At 38.7% G+C, this 21192-nt stretch overlaps 1 protein-coding gene and 1 pseudogene across 2 annotated transcripts; both read left to right on the forward strand.

Annotated features, from left to right (window-relative positions):
• Positions 1-406: 406 nt before the first annotated feature.
• LOC4325567 (probable pre-mRNA-splicing factor ATP-dependent RNA helicase DEAH9) lies at positions 407-20261 on the forward strand. 2 transcript variants are annotated; one of them, XM_015766619.3, is made up of 24 exons: positions 407-563; positions 682-826; positions 1573-1647; positions 2463-2552; positions 2732-2811; positions 3071-3140; positions 3252-3337; positions 4061-4130; positions 4225-4320; positions 5194-5299; positions 5482-5528; positions 5605-5688; positions 5760-5813; positions 6012-6112; positions 7305-7395; positions 8550-8714; positions 9710-9799; positions 9902-9973; positions 10361-10459; positions 10586-10672; positions 11460-11513; positions 12270-12349; positions 12443-12600; positions 19744-20261. In XM_015766619.3, the coding sequence occupies exons 1-23, from the start codon at positions 451-453 to the stop codon at positions 12588-12590; spliced, it is 2103 nt and encodes a 700-aa protein (XP_015622105.1). In that variant the 5' UTR covers positions 407-450; the 3' UTR covers positions 12591-12600; positions 19744-20261. The 2 variants fall into 2 exon arrangements, with proteins under 2 accessions (XP_015622105.1, XP_015622104.1); XM_015766618.3 differs by lacking the exon at positions 19744-20261 and adding an exon at positions 12684-13060.
• On the forward strand, positions 13399-17649 carry LOC107280815 (uncharacterized; annotated as a pseudogene).
• Positions 20262-21192: the final 931 nt, after the last annotated feature.

Below are 21192 nucleotides of genomic sequence, written 5' to 3' on the forward strand. Positions count from 1 at the left end.
GACTTTCCAGAAGCCCAGCACCATCGCATGTGTGAGGTTTGATTTTAGCCCATCAATCCTCAGGAACCGGGCAACAATCCTCATATGTCTATTTTACCACACTCAACCTTTACTCCGGATCGGATTGCCTCTCTCAACCACAATACCGGATATAACGCCTCCTCAATCTTTGAAACCAAAGCAAATTATTTCGTTTTCGGAGATAAACGTGGAGTTATATCCAGTATTGCGGTTGAAGGAGACGATTTAATCGGGAGCATAGAGTTATCAAGCAAAATAGACTTGTTCTTCATTCCAAAGCCTAATAGCCCATCCAAGGTGGGCCCAAATCAAAAGCCCATTTGAAGCACCGGCAGTGGGCGGGCCTCCCACACTATCGCTCCCCCATCCACCACAACACGGACACACGGTCTTCCCCACCGGCGACGACGAGAAGCGGCGGCGCGTGCCATGTCGAGGTTCTGGAGGCCGGGGTCGGAGAAGCCGACGGCGGCGATCGTCGAGGACGAGGAGGGCGGCGTCCTCTTCCTGCCCACAAGCACCAGCTCCTCCTCCTCATCCGGGTGCTCCCCCAAACCCTAAACTAAACCCCCCCTCTTCCCTCTCGCATTGTCGCGCGCGCTACTCGCGGTTTCTGAAGGTGTGGCTGCTCACCGCTGCTCTCGCCGCGGTTGGTTTTAGGTTTGGGTACGCGAGCTTGGAGCGGCAGCGGCAGCGGCTGCCGGTGTACAAGTACCGGAAGGCCATCCTCTACCTGGTGGAGCGGCACGCCACGACCATCGTCGTCGGCGAGACCGGCAGCGGAAAGTCCACGCAGATCCCTCAGGTATGTGTTCTAGGCGTATGAATGGCTCTCGGTTTCCCATTGCAGTTGCCACTGGGACGATTTTCTTGGTGTGCGGAGAGATCTGTCCGAGGCATTTGGTCGAACACCTGGGTTTGCTTGCGTGCGACCGGTGCATACGTAGTTGCATCCGCAGTTTATGCTGCACCTGCATGCACTTTTGTCTGGGTGCCTTAGGCAGCATGGTGGAAGGTTACATTTCAAAATTGTGAATACTTGCATGTCATGTCTGACTAATTCGTTTTGATTCCACCGAATACCTCATGTCTGTTCCCTAGTAAGAGAGACTGAGAGTAAAAACACCTTGTGTGCAAGACTGGCCTATGCTATGAGCTCTGGGTGCTTGACTGGATGAGAGCATGTGCTATGGCTTGGATCTCCAGTTTCATTTTCCTGCTTTCTGCATTTAATTGAATCACTTTGGTGCTATTGTTTGATTATATTCACCTTCTGTTAATGTATGTCATATTCTAGGGACATATATCAATATAAAGACATATCATAGTAAACATGAACAATGGCCTTCAAATCACCTAGAGGAATTTGTTTAAATGTTACTTACTTTAAAAGCCCATGAAAACTGCAAACAACATATAATCTGCCATTGTCTTCTGGCGGATGATGTTCCCTTTCCATCTTCATTGTATATTGAATCAGCACTACATAATTTCCCACCATCTTACTGGCAAATGATTTTCATTTCTGGCTTCATTGTATTCTTTTATCAGTACCTTAAAGAGGCTGGATGGGCCGAGGGTGGTCGACTTATAGGCTGCACTCAACCAAGACGATTGGCCGTGCAGGTATCCAGTGTTTGCAACCTTTATTTAGTTTTGCAGCTGTCTCTAGATTCTACACAAAATCATGTCTTTCTGATTGACCATCTGATGATGACATGTGACATTATTTTTTCTTGGCTACAGAGAACTATTTCACTTTGATCTCATACCATGCCACTGTTGTGCTCTGTTGACTCATCCTCATTGGAAATACCTGCATGTGTAGTCCAATAGTTCAAATAAACATGGCATCTGAGCTAGAAGATTCTTCTTAAGCATTAGAGATGGTATTTTTGCAGTATGTCTCACATTTCCACAATAACTTATCGAACATATGTATTAGACTGTTTGCAACAGTTGTCCATGTGGTTAATGATCACAATCCCTATTTGGATTTGATCTTTAGAGGTAAGATTATATTGAGTTGTTGTTTGCATTTTCTTAATTTAAAAGATGAGTGTATGAAGGGTCAAGTCACCCCTTCTATATAAGGCTGATGTTCCATCTCTTTTCATTGCCCTTGCGGTGTCAATGCCTCCATGATGCAGACATGCCACTTGGGTCCAGGAACACCTTGACTAGGCCTATGGGCCAACCCTTAACATGCCCATTACAGTTTCACTTTCCATTCTAGATCATTTAGTGGATAGAATTTCATGTTTACTGACTTAAAGGATGTCAACTGAATGAAATTTTTTACAGTTTCATTCGTAGATGACATTCTTATTTTCATGCTCCAGTTCTGATAGACCTTTACTTTTCTTAGATTGCACCTGCAAATGCTTCTTTTTTTTATCTGATAATTGCCTTCCAACTCATAATGTTAGTAATTTGAACAGTCAGTTGCATCAAGAGTAGCGGAAGAAGTAGGTGTGAGACTCGGAGAAGAAGTTGGTTACACAATCCGATTTGAGGATCAAACAAATCCAGTATGACCCATTTCCTTTTTATGCCTGTTTTTTTTATATGGATTCTGCAGTATGAAGCATTGTTGTATATCTACAGTATTCCTTCACCGTTTGTCAATACAAATTAGAATAAAATTGTTTTTTCTCTCTCTCTCTCTCTCCTGTTAGTCTGCTTATTCCTTACATACCTGGTTTGGCAGGGTATGACCATGATTAAATTTCTGACAGATGGGGTATTGATCAGAGAAATGATGGAAGATCCTCTTCTGACCAAGTATAGGTATCAGTTTATATCACCCTCAACGTCGACATGATCATAAGATGGCCATTCAAGTAGTCAACTGTCCATTTGTATTGATTATTGAACCATGTTTGATCCAATTGCACAAGTTTTGAGTGAAATACTTTGAGTGACATATTTTCAGTGGTATTAAACCCTTTTTCTAGTTTAAGAAAATGCATGACTAAGCTGTATTATTTATTGTCTTGCATGGTTTAGTTTCTTTGATTCACACACTAATCCTCTTTTTTTTTGTCAGTGTAATTATGGTTGATGAAGCCCATGAACGATCCATTTCAACTGACATGTTGCTGGGTCTTCTGAAAAAGGTTTTCATCTTTGGAATGTGCTAGTCTGATCTTTCCATATCTTCACGTGTGAATAATATTTTATCTGTCACGATGCTTGTATATTTACATGAATATAATCATATATACCAGATTCAACGACGTCGGCCCGACTTGCGTCTAATCATATCCTCTGCAACAATTGAAGCAAGATCCATGTCAACTTTTTTCAACATTAGGTCATTTCCTTATCTAGTAAGAATTAGCTTTGTTCTTTCATCTTTGCCCTCTGTTGCTTTTATGTATAGTACTTTAGGAAGTACTAAATAGGTAAACACAAGCAGGAAGTTCTTGATAAAGTGATTTAGTTCATAAGACTGTTTGGTGAATAATTGTGAAATTCATAAGACTGTTCCCCAATGAGACAGCTACTATGTCTGAACCTCATTGTAACCATAGTTAAGGATGCAGAACCAACATTATTAATGTTCCACCATCGATTGCTGCCCCTTTTGCAGCACTAGATCTTACCTTCTGTCCTATGACACCCATGGGCCAAGCATCCAAGGGGATATAAAACTGTTACAATAGTATTGGTTGGTATTAAATTAATACCAGGTATAGTTAGCACTGCAGCAGAATGTAAATATCAGCACACTGGCCTCAATAGGTTTCTCATGCATCATGCCTTCCTCTCTCGACTGTTTCTCATCAATAACAGCATGAAAGTACAGAAATGCCTTACCAGGGCAAATGCACCAAAATTTTTATTCCTGAGAATCTGAGATGTTTTATGACTGTTAACTTTGATGCATGTTCAGCTGTTTGGTGCTTCATTATATGCATCCATCACTTTAATAAAGTTCATGAGATCATTATATGCACTCTAGTTTGTCTATCAAGTTTGCGTGAGCAGCGGGTCTGATATTTGGATTTTTTATTTCATCTTCTATTGCATACAGGCGAAAGAATTCTATGCTTGAGTCTGCTGATCATTTGCCCAACCCAGAACCTGCTATTCTTTCTGTGGAAGTATGTTCTCCTTTCAAAATGGAACACACTTGAGCAAAGGCAGCCTCCTTTGTTACCAGTAAAAGCATAATGTAATTATATTTTTGTTTTATAGGGTAAAGGTTACACAGTGGAAATCCATTATGTTGAAGAACCTGTTTCAGACTACTTACAGGCTGCTGTGAATACTGTACTTATTATTCACGAAAAGGTTAGTTTCTTCGTGCTGTCTGATAAATAATAGATAATTCTTTGTGTTATTATTATGCTTCTTAGTAGGATTTAAATGACTACCTAGACTTCAGGTTTTACTTATATCCTATTTTAGACTTGATTTTGCCTGGTTCATTGATTCCTTGTAACATAACAATGGTCATTACATACTTTTGTAGGCCATTTTACTTCCCAGTAAAATATTTAACTCGATCAGATTACTGTCTGTAGTACAATGAAGGTCAATTGCCGTAAACTACACCGGATTAGGAGAAGGGATGCAAATGGGTTGGCCCATGGGTACCCATCGACCCACGCTAGTTCCTTTGGTTTATAATTTTGCACCTAATACGAACTACAGAACTAGGAAATGAGAGAAACACATATCTTAATAGAGTAGTGTGGGTCATGGGGTGCCCATAAGTGGGTAAACTTGCATCCCTAACTAGGAGCAATATACTGGTACATGTAGTTTCATGCTCAGTCTTGTAAGCACTAAAACTAAAATTTTACCATCGCAGTTATCATGAAGATACATGTGCCCAAATCTTAACAATTATCCTTTGTAGTTAATAGACATTTGTTGAAAATTTTACCTTCACTGCAAGCATGATCTCCCCCAGCCTCTCTTCAATTTGAAGTCTTTGATATCAAAATAGTGGTAAAAGAAACTCAAGCTGATGTGATCATAGCACCACAATTAAATTAGCATGGATCTCCGATATTTAATTGCATAATAGTGTCAATGAAATACTCTGCCACATTCTTCTCCATTTTACATTAAGCTCCTTTTTCTTTTTTAAAGAAAAAAAATCAACTCTTTTTGTTCAATAAATTTCATTTTCTTCACTCATCGACCATATTTATGCAGGAACCACCAGGGGATATTTTGGTATTTTTAACTGGCCAGGATGACATAGACGCAGCTGTTAAGATGCTAAATGAAGAAATTCAACACCGTGGAAGACATTATTTAGGTTGTTATTCTTCTGATGGTTATATAATAATGAAATAAACTAAGCTAACATTTACTAGTCACTCCCAGATGATCCTAAAATACGTTTTGGAATGGATGTTCTGGTCCTTTGCTGATATACCTTTTTTCTGCTTGGAGTAATTAATCATGTTTTTAATGCATTCATATTGTTTGGATTCTCAGACCTGCTGATTCTGCCCTTGTACTCTGGCCTTCCGCGGGGAGATCAAGTAAGTGATCATCAGTAGTTTTGTAGTGTGAAATCTGTTGTGTTTACTGCTTAGCTATTCTTCTCTGGCATTTTAGGACCTCATTTTTACTCCAACTTCAAAAGGTAAAAGGAAGGTTGTGATATCAACAAACATTGCTGAGACGTCATTAACTCTAGAGGTAATGCATATGTATATGTATGCTAACAAATTCCATGGTGGTTGTTACTAACTGCTCTCAATGTCGTGCAGGGCGTGGTGTATGTTGTTGATAGTGGGTTTTCCAAGCAGAAGTGTTACAATCCGGTGCTTTCTATTTATACTCAATTATATGGTCCACTGTTCTTCTAGATATACTACACTTCTACAATTTGGCTACCCTAGATATATCTATACTCTTGTTCCTTTTCATAGAACCTTTTTAGTAAACTTTTTTCTAATCTTTCTTGTATATTTCTTGGTTTAGTCCTTTTCCTGTCTATAACTTGCATCCTTTTGGCCTAGATTTCTGATATCGAGAGTTTAGTTGTCGCACCAATATCCAAGGCATCCGCAAGACAAAGAGCAGGCCGAGCTGGAAGGGTGCGACCAGGAAAGTGCTTTAGGTCTGTTGGACAGTTTTCTCATTGAAGTTTGTGTTTTTATTGATAGTTCCCTTATAGTGATTTGTATCTATCCTCTTCTAGCGGCAATTATATTTGGTCAGTTATGCTGGTGTTGTGTTTTTATTATTATATTATAAAATGTTCCATGATTCTATTTACCTGAGTCTGTGTTTTCTGGATGACTTGCTGAATACTTTGAGCTATTATTTTATCTACTATTTTCTTTGTATGTTTCAATCCTTCATCTTGAATATTTTATGAATAAATCTGCATTCATATAGTCCCTTGTCAGTGTACTCAATATATTAAAATTTGACAATCAACTAGCATTCTGCCCGCAAATTGTGATGGATGCAAAACAAATATAGTGTAATATCTAAAGTTCATAACAAAAATAGAAAAGATTGTATGATATAATCAACCATGGAACCACCTACATATACACTTACCGAAAGAATGCGGTTTCCTTAAAAAGATTGCAAACAAGTGAACAACACACAGATGTCTATGTATATGCAGGCACACACTTTTTTTGGTAGTGTTTGTGTAGAGAGCATCATCTCTCTCAACCCCTCCTTTTATAAGTAATAGAGATACATGCAAAGGCATACAGGTTGATATGTGAAATACTCCATCCGTTTCAGGTTATAAGACGTTTTGACTTTGGTCAAAGTCAAACTACTTTAAATTTGACTAAGTTTATAGACAAATATAGTAATATTTATAATACCAAATTAGATTAATTAAATCAATAATTAAATATATTTTCATAATAAATTTGTCTTGGGTTGAAAATGTTATTATTTTTTTCTACAAACTTAGTCAAACTTAAAGCAGTTTGACTTTGACCAAAGTCAAAACATCTTATAACCTGAAACGGAGGGAGTAGTGTATATGCGAAGGCATAAAGATTAATATGTGAAATAGTGTATATGATTTTTAAAGATCTATGCAAACACATATATACTGAGATGTGAAATGGTATATATGTTTTTTCTTCTTTCCTGTCACAACATGATATAAACTGTAAATTGTTGCATTGCAATCAGTGGAAAGTCAAAAACTATATATTTGTGGATGGTGAACATTTATACTCATAGATCAAATGCTCTGTAAACTGTAATGTTCTTGGCTAAGGTTCAATATTTAATTTCCTGGTTTTGTGCATGTGATTGTTTGGTATCTGCTGCAGGCTTTATACAGAGGAATTTTACCTTAAAGAAATGCAGCCAGAAGGGATTCCTGAAATGCAAAGGTCTAACCTTGTTTCCTGCATAACACAGGTGTCCTTCCTTTCCAAATTATCTCGAATAATACAGTTTTATGCTTATACTATACATGGATAATGCATGAACATGTCATATTCAATAGTTACTACTAACTTACTATATTTTTAGTCCATTAGTTCTTCTAAAGAGAATAATTTGCTGAGTATTTTAAAATGGGTAAGCAGTGTGTAAGCGAAAGATTACCTTGTAGTCTTATGGCCTTGTATGCTGAATCAAATATTGCATATCATAAAAATCATACACATAATATTTCTTCATGTTGAACAGTGATGTTTTGTGGTGGTATTATTATTTGAGTATGCCATTGCCAATTGGCAATTGGCAGACTAGGAAAGTACACCTCGCAGGAAATATTGATTGTACAACCAAAAAGGATTTTCTATCTTCCATTAGTTATTTTCCTTTCATTGATAATGTTTGTCAGCCTCAACCTAGACTGCTAGAGTGCAGCTAGTTTGGGCCACTTGTGGTCAATGGAACTGACTATAGATTAAACAGTTAAACATTGAGATTATACGGTTTGTTTGAAAGCTTTTTAGAATATTAGGGTTTTTTTTGTTTGCGAGAAGAACTATAGGAACTTTTACTACTGTGTCGAATTCTTGTGTCATGAATAAGTTGCTAAAGTCTAGCTTGGCATGCTGAGTCATGAGATTAGGAAGATGTGCACAAAAATTTAATACACTGCAGAAAATCAGACAAAATTTCTTTTAAACATTAAAGCATGTTAAACTTTAAAAATGTACATAGACATGATTAATTTATACTCCCTCCTTCCCAAATTGATCATCATATAATGTAATTCAAAATTTCTCAAATTGATCATCATATAACCGCATGGATACGGATTTCATCACAATACAATTAATGTAGCATGGGAGAATGTGTGCATGCTAAGGTGTAATTGGCATGGTGTTTTAATTGATGCATACATTATGGGAGATTGTGTGCATGGTGTCTTGATTGATGTGATTTAAATAATCCTTGGTCTTGGTGCATAAATATATATGATGATCAATTTGGGAAGGAGGGAGTATTGTTTTCTGAGTTGTATGATGGCATATGTTGCTGGTTTCTGTTGTACATAAGATATTATCTGAAATTATTAATATGATGCATTATTGAATTATTACATTCTGGGATGGCAGTTGAAAGCTCTAGGAATAGACAACATTTTGGGATTTGATTGGCCAGCTTCTCCATCACCAGAGGCAATGATTCGAGCTCTTGAAGTTCTATATTCCCTGGGAATCCTTGATGAAGATGCCAAACTAACAGTACCCCTTGGCTTCCAAGTTGCTGAGATCCCTCTGGTATGTAGCTTATTACTTTATTTTTGTGACCTGAATTATATCTACACTTGGATTTTCAGAACCTTTTACAATTAACTACTTGAACTAGTTATTGTAGTACCAAGCTAGTACTTTATTTTTCTGTTGTGAATTCTATCTATAACTAATGAGTAATGATACTTTTCTAAAAAAAAACAGCATGGGTTATAATTTATAATCTTCCGTAAGTTCATGATTTAATTAAATGCTCATTGAAAAAAAAAACTATTATCTGTTTGATTGTATCTGCGGGGACACATGGATTTGGACGTAAGAAATGTAATAAGGCTCTTTAAATGATGTTGCAGCTTTAATGGTCGTTGAAAAAAACAGCAATTATTTAGGATGTAGTACATCTCACAGTTGAAGAATGTATCATATTAAAGTATCTCGAGTTGAATAAAACATTTAGGTCATATAGAATGAACGATGTTATGGTAAAACAGGACATATGTGTACTATGATTAACTAAGCACTAAGGTCATTGTGAAACTAAGAACAGTTACGTCTTTGTGTAGACTGATGTTCAAAGACAAACTAAGGACATGCATGATTATTGTAACTGCTAGCCCAGAATAGTCCTTGTGGGAGTAGGCTGGATTATAGTATCTTTCTAAATTGTTCATGAAAGTACATTTGCAAATTGCTACTTAATCTTCTTAGCTTCGATAGATGCATGGTGGTAAGTATCTGTTTCCTGCAGCCAATAACTATTTCGATATGTTCTACTGTATTGCTAAGCTTTATGAACTGTGGTGGTTGTTTGATGACTATGTCTCTACCTTGCCATATTTTATTACATATCAGTTCTGACAGCGTTTGACATCATGCTGCTGCATTGGTCATTATACTTGAAGCTGAAGGACTCATGTCCTATTATACTTCTTCAAATGTTTTTGTTATCTTTTTACTTAAATGTACTTTTATGGCGAACAATTCTCTCAAGATATTTATATGCACATTCTAATCTCTTGCAGGACCCTATGATTTCAAAAATGATCCTTTCAGCCAATAATTTCGGATGCTCTGATGAGATATTGACCATAGCAGCATTTCTATCTGTTCAAGTTAGGACTTCTCTAAGATGCTTCTTTGTTTGCTACTTGTGTACTCTTTATGCTTTGGGCTGTTCTAATCTTCAGTTGTACTGACACTATTGATTTGTACAGTCTGTGTGGGTTTCCATGAGAGGAGTGAAAAAAGAGTTTGATGAAGCTAAGCTCCGTTTTGCTGCTGCTGAGGTATGCTTGATCAACTTGCTGCTAACCTTCCTTGGTTCACTCATTAGTCATTAAGCTGGTATTATATAGTTGCTGCTAATATTTACACACAAAATAAAGGAGTGTTTTGTCAATAAATAGACCCAAATCCTAATATGCTTGATCTCTGATGATGTTCCAGAACTAGACAGTTGCTATTATGTTTGCAATTGATTTCTCGTACCACTTTTATGCACTGATTTATGATGGGGGCATATGACCAGTAAGTTGACTCTAGTAATGTGCTGCTGGTTACTATCTGAGCACAAATTGTCAGAAGTGTGCATTGCACCTAACTGCCTATATTTGTTCTTGGTTGTTTCTTTTTGTGGTCGTTGTTGACACTCCTGAATATATCTTGTACCCCAGGGAGATCATGTGACGTTCCTGAATATCTACAAAGGATTTCATCAATCTGGAAAATCTAGTCAGTGGTGTTACAAGAACTTTTTGAACCACCAAGCATTGGTCTGTGCTCACTGCATAGAGACGATATTTCACACTTGAGATTGTGCACTTATCCAATGTTTTTTGTTTACATTGCTACACTTACACATATTGATTTGAAGAAAATCCTCTCCCTTTTTGCTGCAGAAGAAGGTTATTGACATCAGGGAGCAGCTTGTCAGGATTATCAAGAGGTTTGGCATACCACTAACATCATGTGATAGAGATATGGAGGTATTGTTTCACATTTCCATTAATTTGTATTGGTACTTACAGGATTCACGTTTTCATTAATTTGCTTTGGTACTTAGAGAACATTAGCTCTCAAATGTATTCTCTAATTCCACTGTAATGTACAGGGAGGAACTGTTCATGTGATAATATTCACCTGAAGAATACCCTTAGGCACAAAATCAGATTGCACTCTTATCTTTAAATTGAAGTTAGGGTTCCCCTTGGAACATTCAGATGAATTAACTCTCACGTCTTTCGCTACAGCTATAGATGCACCCTCTCCTCTAAGCAGCTCTTTGAGAAATCACTTATAGTCTCTTTTCTACGGTGTTATTATTGAAGCCATTATTTTGCTTATCCCAATGTCTCGTACATCTTTCGATAATGTCACTGTGGCAGTTATTCTATTCTAGCCCAACATAATTTTTCCTCATTTTAATACTTAATGCATTTATACTTGGATAGTTTGGGGTGTAAAATATTAGTTTTGACTATTTAGGTGATTCATTAATAATGTAATCCTATGTTAACACAGAATATATCCAAATGCAAAGAGTATATGTAAATACATGTATTAAGTGGGGATATCCTGAGCAAACCACTATTTGTACTAACACAACTACCATTGGCCCACATCTTTGTTAGTTTGTTTCAATCTTAGAGCTGGTTATTTTATTAAGTTCTGTTTACAATTCTTTTCCTCCATGTTACTAATACCATAAGTCCATAACTTACTGAAGCTTTGATTTGCATATGCTAAACACATTATCATCTCGATATTCTGCAGGCAGTAAGAAAAGCTATTATTGCTGGTGCATTTGCTTATGCATGCCATCTAGAGGTATTTGCTTGATTAATCTTATATCCCATTGCATTACAGGGCAGATTTTATTCTCATACATCTCCAACATATAGTCAGAACGTAATATCCCTGAAAAAGCCTAATATAAGGTTTGGAACTGAAAGTTGTTTATTGTAATGTCGACAAACTGGAATCTGATGTTCCTGCATGATTTTGAAAATATGAAACCTAGAGGATTGGACCAGCCCAGAGAAAGAAAAGAACCCTGCAATCACCTGACCTTACTGGGATTTTGATGAACTGACCCACCTGTGTTATATTCAAAAGAACAGTCCAGTTGTTACAATGAATTATTAGAAACTAGTAAGTGGTAATCTGAGTTGAGTTGTACATGAGAATCACTAAGGCCATTGTCCTGGTATATAAGACATACTACCCTCTAATTTGTCTGAGATGAAGTTGGGTCCTCCTACAGTCAGGTCTGTGAGGGAGCTCGGTCACAAAGCATAATCGGATCGACTGAATCAAACATCTGTGTTGAGTTGGGCATATATATACAGTTGGAAGTGCATCGCTACCTGTTTCATGTGTCATTATTTTTCTGTGCAGGCAGTTTAGAAATTCAATAAGGTGGACCTATCTTTTATTCTTCCACTAAGATTAGTTACCTACTATAGCTATGAAAAATTGACAGAAATCTGAACTATATATTTGAATTCCTGTGGAAATGATGTGTTCTTGCACATATGTACTTCATCTAAGTTTTATATGATTCTTTTCTCTGCTATATTATAGGAATACAGCCAGAATGGGATGTACAAAACAATAAGGACCTCACAAGAAGTTTATATTCATCCTTCTTCTGTGCTATTTAGGTGAGTTTAATTACAATATTCTATTTTATTGTAATGGGTTTTCTTGTTATGTAGTTTTTCTATAGACTTCTTGACATCTTCCTTGCATTTTAGGGTTAATCCAAAGTGGGTCATCTACCAGTCTCTAGTTTCAACTGATAAGCACTATATGCGTAATGTTATTGCCATTGAACCATCATGGCTTACGGAAGCTGCACCACATTTTTATCAGTTCCGGACACCCAATCCTGCCCTTCACTAACTATATGATGGTAATTTTATTTCTTTCTGTTTACTCATTATCAACCGTCTTCCATAGTTACAATTTTGTGAAGTTTATCCATGTTGATCGCAGAAAACTGCAACTTGATCTTTGCACCTTTTTGCCCTTTTTGGCTATTCTACTTATTACTTAAGGGTAGTTGGATGGAGTTTCACCACTTTTAGCACTCAACTGGGTGCTTGGATGGTTTGCACTTTTAGCACTTTTAAGGGTAGCTGCTTTCGTGTTAATCTATTGAGGGCACATTGGGAGGCAAAGGAGTACGTGCCGTGTAGACTGATAGTTCTACTATGTCAGCGGAAAGTAGCTGCCATAGCTTTATATCCTTCCTATTCCTATATTGCTGCAGTGTACTGCGTTGAATTATCTGTGTGGCAATATGAATGTTGTCGTGGCATTGTCAGAGAGGAATTATTTCTGTTAATGACAATCACTGTTACCCTGCGTCATGGTATATGCAACTCATGGGTATATTGTTTTCATCATTTTTGTGGGGATAGTCTGATGCGATAGAATTTATTGGACTAAAGAGTAAAAGACCAAAAATATTTACTATTGTTAGAGCTTTATCTACTTGCCAATCAAGTAGCATCATTCTAATTTGCATTGTACTCTTACTTCAGTTCAAAATAAATGATCATGGACCTAGATTCTCTAGCATTATTTCAAAGCAAGTCAAGTATCTAGCTGCCAATAAGAGCAATCCATTTGCTTAGCATTGTCTTGTTTGTGGTAGATGGTATAGGATATGTTCATCCGCCCCTGATTCTTATTCCCTGAGAGCAACATGTTGTTTGCTTGCCACTTGGCTCCTGTTGCTACCAGCTTCTCCCAGAGCTCCGTGCAAATAGATGCTAGCAGGTGTGTGTTCTCTCAACGATAGGATAATGAACCGACTGATCTTTTGACTACTTTAGAATGAACTATGCATGAAGTCAAGGACATATGAAAAGAAGCCTCGAAGTGTATAATATCTCTATAAGAAACGGAGTTTGGGACTTGGGGTTGCTGTTTTTAGAACCTGCTTTCACCTTTTTCGACAAGTGGAGAACATCTCAGTGATTGTGAGATGTCTTGAGCACAAGGTAAAGAACAGCTAGATTTAGTAAGCCCTCAAACCTAGAATGACCAGCCAGCATGTTTTATCTAAACTAGCAAAATACCGGTGCATTGCAGCGAGCTCTAATTGAAACTAAATTATCACTCTGTGATTAACAATGACAGGATAAACAATGTGTTGTACACTATATATGAAGCAAATATAGCTTCTCACTCTAGTACATTGTTGGTCAGTAATGATGAGCCCACAAGATAGATGGTGGCCCCCACTTGTCAGATAGATGGGGGGGGGGGGGGGGGTGATAGAACCACCACCACCATTAGCTTCTTTAGGATAGTATAGATAATCTAATGCTCTTATGATTTAGTAACTCATACCTTGCAATCCAGTTGCTCATTGCCAAAAAACCAAAAGGAATTCTCAATTAAAAATAAAAAAGAAAAAGGAATGCATAAACATGCTTGAAGCAAATAATTTGATGTACGGATTAGATTGGTTGGGCTGAATAGGATTTGGAGACATCCCTTTTATGATAGGGTACTAGAATCGATAAGTTGAAAAAAAGGGTCCTGTCGATGCGGGTCATTTCTCATCTTTGGATAAATATTGTGATTAGTGGTGTGACAGGAACGTAGATCATAGGATCGTCTGTTTGCTGGCTGTAGCCAAATTTTAAAACTTGATTTTATAGCTAATTTTAGGTTTTTTTTTATCGTAGTATATTTTTAAACTTTGATTTTTAAACCATGAGTAATACAAATATAAAAGCTTTACTTTACTCATAAATTATTGTTGTTTGTTTTCACATTTCAATGGCTTACCAGAGGTAGCTCAACTAATAAGTCCTTCATATCAGCATTAATTTTATTCAGTTTACTGTCTTAAATTCCCACGTCTTTACTCAAAATGAGTTGAAGCTGATATCGTGTTTACACTTAAAATTCACTCCCAACTGTTTCTTTTGCTGCTGCATGATTTTTTTCTCTGGTAAGATTTTTTAAAATGGAATTCTTCGCAATGTGCATGGGCAGGTGGTTAATGGAATCCTTTTAGTTATGTATACAATTTTGGGTACGATTATAACCTTTTAAAAATTTTATTTTGTGCAATGTGCAGGCTGTAAACCAGCCATATGCCAGTTAAGTATGCAAATATGTTTTATTCACCTGCAAAAAAAAGAGAAGAAGAATAAGAGGAAGCTTGTCTTCATTATTCTCAGTTTGAACCACATTAAGGGCATGTTTTGGGAACTTAAAATTCTAACAAGCGGCTGTTTGGTAGCCAACTTTCGAGAATCTAGAAAAAGCTTTTTCAGCTTCTGGTTTTTAGTTTATTTTTTAGATTCTATAACCACAGCTTGTCAGAACTATACCAAAAGCTAGATTATTTAGGGAGCTTCTGATTTTAAGAGAAATTGCAGTAGCCGGAAGCTTCCCTAACAGACCTTAAAACACAGCCGTGGCCACCAGAATGGGCTCACCTGAGCCATCTGTACTTTTGAGATCGACTTGCCAGAGGTACACTTTTTCGTCCTGTGATGGGAACGGCAAGGAAAGAGAAGCCACGTTTTCTGCTGATAAACATGCCACAGGTCATATAGGAATTATGTGGTTTGATGGAGCTATGGACCCTGCACCTGTCGGGATTGGCGCGTAAGACCCGCGTTAAGGAACTAACTAAACCATTCTGATTAAGACCACCTGGAATTATCTCGTGATTACGGCACGAATCGATGAATTTGGCCGACAAGACTAAAGGCAAAAGAGAGCCACTAGATCTCATTCCTGAAAAAGTATTTTATTGTAATAACCTGTGGGTGCTGATCTTGCTTGTTATGTTGTCGTATTCGGAATTTTAAGGGGTGGTTAGTACAAAAATAGGACAAACGTAAGCATATCAGATAAAGCAAACTCATTAGTAGATTTTTTTTTAGGGAAACTGATTAGTAGAATTGATGTCCGCTGCAAACCAACTCGCTATTAAAGTGGACTTCATGGTCCATGAGACCATGACTGCGGATATAGATTAATACGGAGTAGTCTTTTTACGGTGATCGCATAGAGAATGTTTCAGCAAAACCAACCAAACTAAATCTCATCATCGTAGTGATGACTGACCACTATGTTTTACAGTTGATATTTATAATGGTGCAAAAGTCACAATGGACGAACTGGCTACTGGCCAGCAGCTGGTGCCGACTGTCATAAACAACTTTCAATAATAGTAACAATTGCACAAGACAGGATAATAACACGGGATTCTTATTCGTGTTACGCGTGTATTCCGCGGATCCAACGCTACTTATTGTAGCGATCAATAATCCGAGTAGTTTCTTTTGGATTGCCAGCGTATAGCTTATCTTTCATAAAGCTGCGAGTGACAGACTAGTTACCCTTGTTCGAAAGCTTGCCTTTTCTGCAGTCCGAGGATCCCGTCCCCCGCCGTAGCTGTAGTGCTGTCAGCCACTGACATGTGGGTCCCAGAGGACCATCTGTCTGCTGTGCCAATAAAATTTTGTCAATGATAAAAGAAAATTAGTGTACGGAATAGTTTATATGGAAAAGATGATATGGTACACATCGTCGAAGGCGACCCGGTGCCTTCAACCTTGCAGGGTTGGAATAGCAATTTGCCAATATGGTGCTCCAAATTGTGTTTATCCAGATGTTGGCTTTTTTTTTTTTTTGGGGGGGGGGGGTGGGGGGTTAATTGGATCCAAGCCACTGCAAATATGCCAATTCGAAATTCGAAAAAATGCCACTGAAAATTGGAGAAATTGAATACGTGCCACTCCATATTTTCCGTCAAAAATCCCCGTTACCCCCTATTGCACGTGGGCCCCACCTCCCTCCCCTCTCTTCTATTTCCCCTTCCTCTCTCGCCACCACCATTGACGCGGCAGGTGTCGTCGCCGTTGTCATCTTAGAGATGGAGGTCGGGCCGGGTTGTGCTTGCGTCGTCGTCGTTGAGCGCCTCGTCTCTGAGCCAGCCAGTGGGGCTGCGCTGTGTCGTCGTCATCGTCGAGCGCCTCGTCTCAGAGCCGGCGGGTCGAGCTGCACTGCGTCGTCATCATCGTTGAGCCCCTCGTCTCGAAGCCGGCGAGCTGGGCTGCGCCGTCGTCGTCGTCGTCGAGTGCCTCGTCTCAGAGCCGGCAGGCCAGACTGCGCTTGCGTCGTCGTCGTCGAGCCCCTCGTCTCGGAGCCGGCAGGCCAGGCTGCGCCTACAGTGTCATCGTCTGCTCCCCCGGCAAGGTCCCCGGCCACCGCCCCTGTGCCGGTTGCCACCCAGCCACCGCCGCGTCACCGTCCTCAACCCTTGTCGCTGCCACCACCGACCTCCTTCCCCCGTGCCGCTCGTCCCGCTGAGCTTCACCCTCGGCTCCCCGGTCGCTCGTTCCCCTTAGCCGTTGTCCTCCTGGGCTCGCCGGCCTCCATGGCGGAGAAGCGCCCCGGCCGTTGATTCCCTTAACGACAACGGCGAGGGTGTCGCGTCCGCCGGTGGGGACGATGAGGAATGGACGGGTCATGGCTGCTGCCGGCGGAGGAGCAACGAGAGATGGAGGGGACTGCTTGCTAGCTGCAGTGGCAAGGACCAGCGAGTCCGAGGTGGAGGGCTTACCGGCATCCATGGCGAAGAAGCAAAGAAAGGAAGAGGGAGAGAGATGATGGAGGTTGACAGAAAACTGGATGGGAGTGGCATGATTCCAATTTTCCCAAATTCCAGTGGCACGTAGCCGATATTGTAAATAGTAGTGATATTTTTTCGAATTGGCATATTTGCAGTGGCATGGATCCAATTAACCTCTTTTTTTTTGTCTTTTTGGCAAAGAGTGCCATACAACAGTTGTGTGCCCAGAAAATGTTTGCTAAACTGTGATTTAGCTAATTGTGTGTATAGAACAGATGGTACATTAGACTAAGATTTTAGAGTGCACGACGAACTTTAGCAACCAAATGCCAGCCTTAGAAAACCCTTTTGCACTAACAAACTCTTTGGGGGCGTAGACGAGGAATTGAACCGTGCTCACCATACACTACTTGTGAATTCTCATGATTTTATCTTTTCTTGTAATAAGGGGTTTCATATAGAGGACACCAGGGTTATTGGATCCTGGTACTAAGCTTCGCCCTTCTCTTTTAATCCGGGGAAATGCCGAAAGTGTGGTAGGGGGTTGTAGGTGGCTGCGTTCGTTAGGTCTGTTTCCCAACCCAAACAATGCGCACGAAAAATGGAGTGGTCCATTAGCGCGTGATTAATTAAGTATTAGCTATTTTTTTTTAAAAAATAGATCAATATGATTTTTTTAAACAACTTTCATATATAATTTTTTTAAAAAACGCACCATTTAACGGTTTGAAAAACGTGCGCACGGAAAACGAGATAGGAGAGTTGGGAACCAAGAGTAGCGAACAAAGCCTTAAGTCTACCTATTGGGATTTAAAGCTTGATTTTCATAAATATGGTTGTGAATATCTTTAGTTGGTACATAGACGAGTTACTTCCTCCGGTGAATATTAATTGTCGTTTTTGGCACACAAATTCTACTAAGCGCAGGTCAATTCAACTGTTTTAAACAACATATGTTTTAGAGGGAGTTTTATTTTAATTGTTCAAAAAAAATATAATGAAAAAAAACAACAATCCATTTTTTGAAAAGAATAACCAACGGGATTGGGAATTTACTTGTGTTTTGCTAAGATGGCATACATAACTCGCCTATTTGTAAATAGATTTGAAATAGCACATGGATGGATGGATGGAGCACTGGATTGTCCTGGACTAACGGCACAAGTTAAGATCTAAAAAATAAGTTTAATAATAATAATAATAAAATAACTGATGAACCTGCTGATCTGTTGGATGAGAGTGGTAGATCTATTCCTCAGGATCAGATCACTCCAAATTATTAATTATAGAAACAAGGTGCCTACTGTGCGGACACATGCAGCGCCAATCAGCTGGAACATGAGTGACCTGAAAAGTACTCCCATAGAAAACGGTGTTGCTTATTAACACGTGATTAATTAAGTGTAGCCTAAAAACTTGAAAAATAGATTAATATGATTTTCGGAAGCAACTTTTCTATAGAAAACTTTGCAAAAAAATCGTATTGTTTATCAGTTTGAAAAGCGTACGTAACAAAAAAAAAGAAAAGAGAGAGATATGAGTTGAGAAAGAAGAGGGAAGAACAGAGTCTTAATTGAAATATAGGAGTAGATTTTAGTTGCCTCCGTTTAAAAATTTGCACTTGCAAGAGCGATTTGCCTTTGTTTTTTATTTGTCCATCTCGACCAATTGTTGGTGGGTTGCATGACCATCCTAGTTTTTTATTTTTTATAAAAGCAATTCGTAGCTTATACAAGCAGTCTGCATCCAGTTGCTAATGCAGTGCATAAGCAGATCTATAAGCACTTGTTTTGTCAAACATCCAGCGGGGTCAGGCTTTACACACGGTGACACGGTCTTCAGAAAGAAAAAAAAAGCATTGAAAATCGCCATGTTATTGTCGTATAACTTGTTGCCTGTTGGCATCACCGAGTCACGATCATGTACCACTGTGCTTTTATATAGCAACGAAGCTAAGGATAGTAGGACTTAAATGACCAAATGCCAAAGCTATCCTCGCAAGAAAAGAGAAGAGCAAGACGATATATCAATTTCTGAGCTCAAAGAGCTGAACTTTCGGTTTATTTGGGAATGAGAAATTAGGATCTGATTCTAAAAAATTATATGTGGCAGCAGTGTGAACTCTGGATCCTCCACGGTCCATCCAAAGATCTCAAACAAACATCAAAATAAATCAGCGGGTCCCACAGTTTGATTTAGAAAGCTAATCTCTTTGCCAGTTATGGCCACGTATGCGGCCGAGCCATAATTTTTGCATCGTTTATGCACATTATTGAGCCAAATGGACTCTTAAAACGAAATTCAGGATCTATCCTCCGGAGAGCTGAGGAACAAATTTCTTGAACATATATTCTAAGTTCCTGTGCTCATCATAAAAGTATTAAGGGTGTGTTTGATTGCCTTATATTGCTTGGATAATGAATGGCTTTTTTTTTATCCATTCAGCCTGCAGGGAATTATTGCTAGGCACGTATTACAAAGGAGGAACCTCCCAAGCTCCATCACCACTAGTCTAGCGTCTCAAGAGTTTCACTGATGTCGGATCGAGCATCCCTAAGTGATACTACCATCGAATCCGGTAGCCCCAAGCTTCACAAGTACCAGATCGGGGCATCCGCATGCCCCAACTTGCGACTGCCGCCATTGCTCATCATTGTCATAGGCACTACTTTGTGAGAAGCTCGTCATCATAGCTGCAATAGCCACCTCAAGCTCGTCACTAGTAGTTATTGCCACCGTCGTTATAGTTATGTGTTGTAGCCGCATGAGCAACCTTGCCAGAATAGGGATGAAGACTGGAGAGAGAAGAGAGAAGGGATCAGAGGTGAAGAGAGAGAAAAGATAGCGGAGAAATGGCTGACATGATGCGTGTATTTTTTTTTCTCTTTGAAACGAACCACACAAGATAGGTGTGAGATTTCATTTTAATGTAGCATTAAAAAAATAAAATTACAACCCTGAAATGCTACAATCAGGAAAAAAAGAAAAAACCCGCCACCACGAAACTGGTGACTCTCAGATACTAGCTTAAGAAAAGAATTAACGTCGAGCTAATCACCGTTATACGTGATTGGTCGCCATAACTCTACAATAGGGGCATAGGTGCTCTCCCCTACCACAACTCCAAGCTACTAGCCACCCACGAATTCCTAGTCGTCCATGCAGAAAGGGATTGATGAGATTGAGGGCGAAAGAGAAAAAGATCCACACATTCCTCTCTCGTAGTATCAGGTGCTCGCACCAAAGCATTATTTTAAAATTCTAGTTTTTTTTCTTTTGTGAAACCTCAAATTATAGATTTGCCTTGTTCACAATTTTTCAATGTTTAAGCTCATGGTAATTTCTGCACACAATAGGCCAAAATATGGTTTCGCACCTTCCATAGTTTTTATACGCGTATGTATAACATGTCATAGTTTGATTGTTTGAGTGTGGTTACTTGGAAGAGAAAATCCCTTATATACCCCTGAAATTTTACCTAATCCCTTCTATACCCTTGAATTTTGCTTACTTCCTTGTGTACCCCTAAAATTTGATTTTGATCCCTTGCATACCCTTCCCGTCAGTTGACCGTGTATTTTCTATAAAAATGACTATTATACCCTTGGATGAAGAAAGAAATTCATGAATTACATTATTAAAAATATAAAAGCTTCTCGCATGAGACTATTATAGTTATGAGTTTGTTGTGCGATGTATTATTTATCCCAAAAAATATTTTTAGATAATGAAATAGAAAAATACGTATTTATTTTTTTAAAAGAAGTCATAAAAATGAGGGGCATTCATATAAAGATAGGACTACCCATGTTCACAACATTTTTTTTATGAATGCTCCTGATAAAAAAATCCATTGTCCTATTAAAATTTCAAATAAAAAATTTAATTTATTAC

The sequence above is a fragment of the Oryza sativa genome, chromosome 1, assembly GCF_034140825.1.
Source record: "Oryza sativa Japonica Group chromosome 1, ASM3414082v1".
Lineage (NCBI taxonomy): Eukaryota > Viridiplantae > Streptophyta > Magnoliopsida > Poales > Poaceae > Oryza > Oryza sativa.